Source organism: Pholcus phalangioides, unplaced genomic scaffold (assembly GCF_987345545.1).
Source record: "Pholcus phalangioides strain wild (caught in Gottingen) unplaced genomic scaffold, Ppha-v1.0 ptg000002l_1, whole genome shotgun sequence".
Taxonomy (NCBI): Eukaryota; Metazoa; Arthropoda; class Arachnida; order Araneae; family Pholcidae; genus Pholcus; species Pholcus phalangioides.
The window spans coordinates 16,890,991-16,901,825 of NW_028301595.1; the positions used below are offsets into that span (position 1 = coordinate 16,890,991).

At 31.4% G+C, this 10,835-nt stretch overlaps 1 protein-coding gene across 2 annotated transcripts in view; it reads right to left on the reverse strand.

The window, feature by feature from the left end:
- Positions 1–3,424, reverse strand: part of PDZ-GEF (PDZ domain-containing guanine nucleotide exchange factor) — a 175,326-nt gene extending 171,902 nt beyond the window's left edge. Inside the window, exon 1 of one of the 2 annotated variants that reach the window (XM_089239114.1) lies at positions 3,166–3,424. In XM_089239114.1, the coding sequence (XP_089095240.1) occupies positions 3,166–3,248 (83 nt within the window). In that variant the 5' untranslated portion in view covers positions 3,249–3,424. The remainder of the gene's footprint in view (positions 1–3,165) is intronic. The other variant, XM_089239098.1, reaches the window with a different exon arrangement.
- Positions 3,425–10,835: the final 7,411 nt, after the last annotated feature.

The following is a 10,835-nucleotide window of genomic DNA, read 5'->3' on the forward strand; positions in this document are numbered from 1 at the left end:
GCAACGTTTCTCTCATTTTTGGCGCACCGAGTAAGATGAAATTAAGAATATTTCATATTTTCGTAAAGGGTGTTGATGACGTAAGCATCATCCCAACCCCCCCCCCCTCCCTTGTCATCTAAAGTCAGCAAATCGGAAACCACCCCCCCCCCCCCACCCCCATCGATGCTGGCGTAGTACTTGAATGACCCCCTACAACGGAAATGGAAAATCGAAGTTTAAACGGGCATTTTTTACGCACAAACGCAATGAGTGTTGCCCTTAGAGGAAGAAATAGATATTCCAACAATCGACTAAACCAGGGGTGGCCAACAGCTGGCCCAACGGGCCGAATGCGGCTTCTGACGTGATTTTGTGTGGCTTGCGACCAAGTAAAATAACTGCGTATTATAACTTCATTTTTCTTATAATTATTCAAGGCATCATTTTCCATAGCAGACCTGATTAACAAACTATTTCCATTCATTATTTCTAGGTACGGTAATAATTAGCTATGTTCTCATCACAATGCCGTTTCCTACATACTTATTGCTCTTGGAGTTTGTTATTGACATTATTACACGTCGTTGGGCAAGTTGCCTGTGTATTTGTAGATAGATAGATAGAACCGCGCTCACAGCCCCAGACTGATGCAAAGCAACTCACTTCCGTTACCTCAAAAGAGGCAGGGTTGTGTCGGAAAAATTAGCAAAAATTAATAGTAGTAGCCCCCGTGCCCCGTGCTCGCAAGTATCAAATCATTCTCCCTATGAAGACAGCTATCAAGTCGATGTAACATACAAGCCATTTGGCTAAAATTGATAGCTAAACCCAATGACCAGGGAGAAAAATTCACGTGTGTCCAGTGGCACATAAGGGCTGGAGACCGCAGCTTTGGATTTTAAAAGAAGTGAGGAGAAGACTTGTGTGTCAAGTAAGATGTGTATTTGTAGCTGAATGCATATTTAGTGTTCTGCTCACACTGACGAAACGCTTTTCGAAGTGGATGCCAACTCAAAATGACACCTTGAAATCACACAATCGACTATGTATATATATATATCTATAGGCTACGTAGAGATCCTAATAATTCCAAAGAGCAAAAATGTGCCATATATGATGGTTGGACTCGTATTGTACCTATGACCGAGGGAATTCCACACCCAGACACTATGATTTCCTATGTCGAAAACAGAGAAGCAGCCATCTCCAAATTTCGACATAGCAGGCTGGTGGCATTCCACGTTGAAGCACACTTTCTTAAACCAAAATTTCTATATTCTCTATTCCAAGAAGGTAAATCAACTAGTAAGAATGAATCTAGTTCCGTGTAATCTCATGAACATACGGAAGTACCGAGCATCCTTTCACATCTACAGGTAGTGCTGCTTGGTCCATGCGAATCTAGTCTTATTTTGTCTTGGTATCATCACTGGTATATCCATGATAGTCAATACTATCCCCACTAGTCCCTTATGCGGCCCGCGACGCTGCAGCTAACCATCATGTTGGCCACCCCCTGGACGAAACCATTAAAGAACCAAAATCAACTGTTAGACAGTTAAGAAATTTTTCAGCACTAAGAAAAAGTGCTGCATATCTGTACCTTTTTCTGAAAAAATCATTCTTTTCGATTGTCATCTCTATCGCTGACTCAAAACCACATTGTTGTTACTTTCAAATATTATTCCTAGTAGATTTAAAAAATTCGAATGTCACCCATTGTTGCCTTCTTCACCGATTACAAAACGTCACTGATTTCGACTTTTACATCTGGTACCGACCAAAATCGATTATGTATTCATAAATTACGCATGATCATTCAGCTCTTTTCAAAAACAATTGAATAATTATAATTCAAAAATTTCATCCAACAAATGCTAAACAACGAAAAACTGGCAAATACTCAAGAGGCAAACAAGACAAGAAAAAAAAATGAAGTATAGTAGAAATAACCTGAAACACACACGACACCATTCAGTACCATCAATACCCTCATGGCGCGAAAACAAAAATTTTGCTTAATTATAATATATATATTCCTTAATGATCTTCTTCCAAAATCTTCAATATCAACATGAGAATATTAATCCAATTCGATTATGAATTTCAAAACTATTTCGCAACATGATACAGACTACAAAAAACATGAAACAAAAAAGTATCTCTTCCACCCACCATACAGAGAACCTCCGAACAGGTGGTAAAGATCCCGGCAACATTGCATGAGGCAATATAAGCAGGCATCTTTACCACCTGTTAGTAGGTTCTCTGTATGGTGAATGGAAGAGATACCTTCTTAATCGTTTCACGTTTTCATATGTTTATATATTTTTTCCATGTTTTTATTTCGATGTTGATTATATAAGAGGCATTGTTGCTTTAGATATTGATTATATAAGAGCCATTGTTGCTTTAGATACTATTTGTAAAAGGCATTGTTGCTTTCGATACTGATTGTAAGGGACATTGTTGCTTTCGATACTGATTGTAAGAGGCAGTTTTGCTTTCGATGCTGATTGTAAGAAGCACTGTTACTTTCGATTAATACCACTAGTATCGATTAAAAACATTGCCTTCAATAGTACTGATTGTAACAAAAAATTTTGCTTTAAAAACACAAATGGGGATGTGTAAAAAGCATTATTACTTTCTATTGCCACCTCTAGTACCAATCCAACGAACATCATTACTTTCGATTATCACCTCTATTACTAACTCAAAACACACATTGTTACTTTCACACATCATTCTCACTAGATTGAAAGACATCGACTGTAACCTTATAAATACCGATTTAAAAAAAAACGCCATTGACTTGTCACTCCATCACTAACTATTTCAGCTCTATAAAAATAAATGTTACTTGAAAATCGATCTAATAAATGGCGAATTAGGAAACAAAACGTGAAAGAATAGGGCAAAAGATCGAGTAAAAAAAAAAATTAAGCATCATAGAAACAATTGAAATACGACACCATTCAGTACCATCAACACTTACTTATGCCACCCCAAAAAACAATAATTAAATGTGTCTTAATTTCTTCCAAACTCTTCAGTAGCACCATGAAAATATCAAGCTAATTTAAATGCAACAAATTTCAAAACCGAAACTATTTTTCAACATGTTATAGACCGTACATAAAACATGAAGAAAAAAAAAATTGTAATCTTCTCTATACTCACCATACAGAGAATCTACGAACAGGTGGTAAAGATCCTTGCTTACATTCCCTCATGGAATGGTGCCTCTTCCTAAACGATTCCATGGCCACAAATAAAGCCAATAGGAGATTCGGAAAGAAGCACACACGCACACACACACCACGCACACTCTCACACGCTTTCAAGGTATCATCCTGGATGAGGCAACAAACAACCTGTTGATTTAGGCAATGTGGTGCTCGAGGTTTTGGTTTTCTAATTGGCTCTCCCGAAGAAGGTGCTCTTCGAGTTCACCTTAAAATATTTGGGAGGAAGAATCTTGGTATCGTCCAAACAAAATCAAATGAATACTAAATAGTTTTTTTTTCACCATCGATTTCCATCGATCATCATGATATAATTGGATTAATGTCACGTTATAGAAGGTGGTGGCATCTCTCTGCTGAGCAATTCAGTATTCAGTCCGCGAAACCATAGTCCTCTATACGGAAAGGGACGTTGCTCTTCATTGGAATTTCATCGAAATTATTGTCACTGGGATGTCAAATTGAACAATACCTGATTGTTGCTGTCAGAGAAATCTTTCGTTGGACTTGGGTCGGATCACGAACTCGGTTTTGGATAGGATCGAATTCCCGTTAATTGGTTTTCCCGTTTGCTAATTATTCATTCAAGAATGGAATTTTATACCTTGACGGATACAGGCTGAATATCTTCAGTACCACGGCTAAGATTATCATTTATGGACAAAGGTGTCTGGCTAAGATCCGGATATAGGTGCCGTTGGATTTGTCTCTTTTTTCAGTACGTTGGAGCTGTCACACAATGACAAAGAAGATTCGCACTTTGACACGGTCTTGAACTTGAACAATACGTCATGCACCTGGATGGGTAAACATATTGAACGGTCGTTGCCGAGAGAGAGAGAAAGCTAGAGAAACCGTTGCTCTGCAGCTGCATTAACGAATTTTTGCGAAGGGCATATGTACACACACATGCGCGCCAAAGAGCAGTTTCCACTCCGACCAACGCTGCTCTGGCAGAGGGCAGTGCGCGTAGTATGTAGCGCCCTCAACAAAAATCCCGGACAGAATCCTCTCGCGCCGGGAGACACGTACCAATCCGCTCCAACGACAACAGTAATGATTCAGTAAAATAGTAAATAACGCATCAAATTGACACCGAGTTCATCATCAATGGACACAACGCACCCAAAAATAAAATAAACAGGAAACGGAAGTTCAAACAAAAGACACGGTTGTTTGTTTATTTTTGTTATAAATGGTTGGATGGATGTATCGGAATCGCTGATTGGACGGGATTGCGACGTTTTGCGAAAGTGGTGAAGGAAAGATAGGCTTAAGAAAGGTGGTAAAGAGAGAAAACTGTGCGTGTGTCTCTCTTTCTCCGGTTGCGTTGCCATGGTAACCATCGCGTCCGAACCGGAATTTCCGGTTGGGATGAGAGGAAAAAGAGGAACCGGATATGTTGTATTTTTGAACATCAATCACGTTGGATAGTATGAACATCTTGTTGTTATAAATTCAAATTTAGAGAAAATTGATTCTCCCCATTCATTATAAAGACAATTAGGGTTATCGGAAGGTCCGTGTTGTGAAAGTGTTGCCCGTGTTTGTTTTTAATACACTTCTATAAAATTAGTGCAATGTTCATATTCTCTAAAATATGGGTGCTTAATCTTTTCTGTCCCCGGGCCTATAGAGTGACCATATGACCCGTATTTTATGGGACATTCCCGTAATTTTGGTAGTATTAATCAGTGTTATCCGAAAAAATAATTTTGAAAAGTAATTTCACTCCTGTCCAAAATTTCAAGGGTAATTTTTTTTTAATGAAAAACAGAAAAATAACTCTATTAAAAACAAATTACCCAAAATTTGGAGTATTTTCACTCCTCAATGATATTTTGAGGAGTGAAGTTGAATTTTGATGCTTGAAGCACGCAACCAGATGCGTTTTGGGGAACACTAGTCTTAAATCTTTCATAAAACGTCCCGTTTTTACTCCTTATTTTCAGTGAGGCTCACTTGAATTGGAGATTATTTTCCATGAAATAAATCAACGTCTTTGACAATTCTTTTGGTCAGTGATTGGCAAACTAACTTGCCTTTGACAATTTTTGTTTGGATCCAATAGGCATCTTTACGCGCCTTTGTCTATTTTTGTCTGTGATTCGCCACTTTAATCAACTTTGACAATTTTTCGATTGTAATTGGCAAGTTTACTTTCATTAGACAACTTTTTTGGCTGTAATTGGCAAGTTTACTTTCATTAGACAACTTTTTTGGCTGTAATTGGCAAGTTTACTTTCATTAGACAACTTTTTTGGCTGTAATTGGCAAGTTTACTTTCATTAGACAACTTTTTTGGCTGTAATTGGTAACCTTACTTGCCCTAGATAGTATTTTTTCAAATCTGTAATTTACAACTTTATTTGCATTTGATTTGTTTGCGATAATTAGTGATATCCCGTATGGATCTCGATTTCCCGTATTTTTATGATGGAAATATGGTCATCCCAGGCTTTTATTATGTTGTGTGTATTGATAACTTTCTGCCTGAACACCTTTCGGGGGTCAGCGTTTGTGCACCCGTGCACTAAAATATTATATACCACCATTTCTGAACTTGTAGTCCTCTGACCAGAGGTGGTCCTTGACGACGGCACGAGTGGTCTACAACAGATTTGATAATTCTATTCTAATTGAATGAACAATTACTCGATTGTGAAAAATTATAGCAATTCTTCTAGGTTCTCAAATGAAAAATTAGACCTTCATACTTTGGGTGACCATATTTCATCGAGAAAAAAAACAATGAATTGTGGTCCTCAATACGGGACATCACTAATTGACGCCAAAACATGCAATTTGCAATAAAATTTCTATAATTAATTGCTGAAATTACTGAGATTAAGGGCTATTGAAAATCACAGTAGACGAAAAAATCTATTTCAAGAATTATGGTCTGTTAACATCTCAAGTCATGTAGAATGTATTCGAATGAAAGAAGATGAAATTCACACACAGCCGTTTAATTATTATTTTTCCAGAGAGATCAGACAGGATATTATAATTATGTTATTTAACACGTTTTAAATGTGTCCTTCTATTTAATTGCTTCAAGCAAGGCACTGTTTTTAAGCTTTAAAAAAACAACTTAGAATCATAATTATTTATAACGTAGCAAGGCCAAGTGGCCACGCCTTTGAAAAATCATGTACAAAAAATTTTCATCATCACAAAAAAAAAGTTATTTAATTTTTTAATAAATTTTTTGACTGGAATTTCCCATAAAACATTTTTAAATTCATTGTGTAATATAACAAATCGGTATTTATATAGTGTATTATGTTAAATGTAGAGCATGGTCACACAAAATATAATTTAAGTATATGGAATTTTTTCCATAAGTTTCGAAATTAATTCGTTATCGTTGTACATAAAATCAGAAATTTTTCGGGAATTACTCATTTTTATGATTGGTCAAATTTTTTTCAGATTGTATTTGAATTCATCAGAATGAAATTAAAGACTTTAGACCATAAATATGAGATATTTATGGATGATAATTTATTATGAGATATTTATGGATGATAATTTATTATGAGATATTTATGGATGATAATTTATTATGAGATATTTATGGATGATAATTTATTATGAGATATTTATGGATGATAATTTATTATGAGATATTTATGGATGATAATTTATTATGAGATATTTATGGATGATAATTTATTATGAGATATTTATGGATGATAATTTATTATGAGATATTTATGGATGATAATTTATTATGAGATATTTATGGATGATAATTTATTATGAGATATTTATGGATGATATGAGATATTTATGGATGATATGAGATATTTATTATTAGATATTTATTATTAGATATTTATTATTAGATATTTATTATTAGATATTTATTATTAGATATTTATGGATGATAATATTTATGGATGATAATATTTATGAATGATAATATTTATGGATGATATGAGATATTTATGGATGATATGAGATATTTATGGATGATATGAGATATTTATTATTAGATATTTATGGATGATATGAGATATTTATTATTAGATATTTATGGATGATATGAGATATTTATTATTAGATATTTATGGATGATATGAGATATTTATTATTAGATATTTATGGATGAGATATTTATTATTAGACATTTATGGATGAGATATTTATTATTAGATATTTATGGATGAGATATTTATTATGAGATATTTATTATGAGATATTTATGGATGATAGATATTTATTATGAGATATTTATTATGAGATATTTATGGATGATATATTTATTATGAGGTATTTATTATGAGATATTTATGGATGATATATTTATTATGAGATATTTATGGGTGATATATTTATTATGAGATATTTATGGATGATATATTTATTATGAGATATTTATGGGTGATATATTTATTATGAGATATTTATGGATGATATATTTATTATGAGATATTTATGGGTGATATATTTATTATGAGATATTTATGGGTGATATATTTATTATGAGATATTTATGGATGATATATTTATTATGAGATATTTATGGGTGATATATTTATTATGAGATATTTATGGATGATAAGATATTTATGGATGATATGAGATATTTATGAATGATAAGATATGATATATTTATGGATGATATGAGATATTTATGAATGATAAGATATGATATATTTATGGATGATATGAGATATTTATGAATGATAAGATATGATATATTTATGGATGATATGAGATATTTATGGATGATATGAGATATTTATGGATGATATGAGATATTTATGGATGATATGAGATATTTATGGATGATATGAGATATTTATGGATGATATGAGATATTTATGAATGATAAGATATGATATATTTATGGATGATAAGATATGATATATTTATGGATGATAAGATATGATATATTTATGGATGATATGATATATTTATGGATGATATGAAGATAAAAGATGTTCATAGATATGAAAATATTTATGGATGATACAAGATATTTCTTGATGAAATTAATGATGAATAAAGAAAATTATATATATATATAAGATGATGAAAAACAGTGATGTATAGATATAAAATTTTTAATACTTCCATATATTTTAGATATTCTAGCATATCTATTCAAAATTGACGTGTTTGGTTTTTTTTAAATTCCAAGGCGGGAATGGTGTTTGTTTAATTGTAAGAAATTTTCATAATATTCTATTCTTTATTTTAAATCCACACACAGAAACGACAAATCCATTTAAAAAATCGAGAAGAGAAGATATTTCTTTATTTTTTCAAATTGCAGAAGGTTTGTTTTAATTCAAAAGAGAAATTTTTTGAAATGAATAAAGAAAATTTGAAGCAAAAAAAAATAAATTTTGAAACAAATAAATAAATTTTGAAGCAAATAAATAAATTTTGAAACAAATAAATAAATTTTGAAACAAATAAATAAATTTGAGTGAAATTGAATAAATGAATTTTCGAAAAAACATATAAAAAATAAATAAATTTTGGAAATGAATAAATAAATACATTTTGGAATTTTGAATAGGCAATTTTTTTTTCAAAATTCTTTTTCTTCATAATTCCAAAAAAAAAATTCTCAGAATACTGAGATGTTTTTTTAAACTCAAAAATAAGAAATTCTGAAAATAATTAAAGCGTTTTGGAACTTTTATAAATAAAAAATGATTTTCTTTAAATGTAGGCCTACTTACAGTGAAACCTCTCTCAAAACGGACGCCCCCCTCAGATGCAGTCACCCCTCTTTTACGGCCAAATAATAATGTCTCCTTATATAATAGAAGTATGCATTTTGAACCCCTGATTAGCGGTCACCCCTCTTTTACGCACCAATTTTTTTGTCCCGCCGGTGACTGCAAATGAGAGATTTTAATGTAATTAATGAATTTAAATTAATATTTTAAGTATTTTTTTTAAATTAATATTTTAAGTATTTTTTTTAAATTATAATTTTAAGTAATTTTTTTAAATTATAATTTCAAATAATTTAAATTAATATTTTAAATAATTTAAATTAATATTTTAAATAATTTAAATTAATATTTTTTATCCTACTAAATTTTTTTCGGACTTCAATGATTAGAATTTCTTTAGAATTTTAGCAGGAAAAATTTAGGCTAAATTTTTCTTGTATAAGATCCGCAGGGTATATTATTGCGCTTATGCAAATTCCATTCACCAGTAATGAAGTCTTAAGGAATGGAGGGGGGGGGGGGTTGTTGGCCCCCAAATTTTTTTTAGAAAAAATGTCGATTCGAGTAACTACTAAAAAATATAATAAGAGTTATAAGTAGTGTATACACATTTCGAAAAATTTATTTTTTACAAATTATTTTTAAAAATTTTTTTACTTTTAATCTCTTAAACAAGCTGTTGATACGCGGTGGTCTATAAACAGCGCTGGGAAATGTAAAATTTTTGTTTACCATGTAATCCATGGATTGTGGGCAGAAAATTACGATATAACAACATGAAATTATGTAAGTATATTTATTTAGATAGCGTGTGTATATATATGATACGAAGAAATTCAGCTCCACGTGTAACAAACATTTAGGAACTGGAGCGGAATAATAATGTATTTTTGTGAAGAAAAATAATATAGCGGTGAGAGTTTGAGGATGAAATCAAAAGAAACTTTGAATTCCCCATATTTTGAAGTAAATAAAATTTAAATGTTTTTTTTTTTTTAAATCCTAATTTTATTTATTTGTATTATTTATTTATTTTGTCGAGTCTTGTTTACGAAGGAAAAGTAGATAAAAATATTCAGTAGAACCTCGTTATAATGGCATAATAGGGGCTGAAGATTGTCCGTTATAATGAAAAAACCCGGGGTTTATAACAAATAATTTTTATAGGGGTATAATGCTACACGGTGTACATCAATGAAAGTCTATAAAAAGCCTTTATTATAATAAAACATCAAATAAAAAAACAGTCTTCAACATAGGTCGAATGGAAGAAGATGTGTACGCATAATGATAAGATGGTAGGTAAATATGATAAGATAAGTGGGAGTGATAATATTTACATACCATCTTATCATTATGAGATAAGATGGTACGTAAGTATGATCGCTCCTATTCATCTTATTATATTTACGTACCATCTTATCATTATGCGTACACATCTTCTTCGATTCGACCTATGTTGAAGACTGTTTTTTTATTTGATGCTTATTGATTGTTTTTTATTTTATTATAATAAAGGCTTTTTATAGCTGACCACTGTACTTTCATCGATGGTGTAGCATTATACCCCTATAAGAATTATTTGTTATAAACCCCGGATTTTTATTATAACGGACAATCTTCAGCCCCTATTAGTCCATTATAACGAGGTTCTACTGTATTTTTTTATCTACTTCTCCTTTCGTAAACGAAACTCGATAAAATAAATAAATAATTTTTGAATCTAGAAGAAATGTTTTTACTTATTTTTTTGAATGTTTTTTTTTAGAAACTTATTCTAAATTTATCTCGGAATTATTTTTCCTCAAAATTAAAGAAATTTTGAAAAAAATTTGCAAATAAAAATTCGTAATTGAAAAATTAAAAAAATAGATAAGCATTTTATTTAAAAAAAAAATGTTTA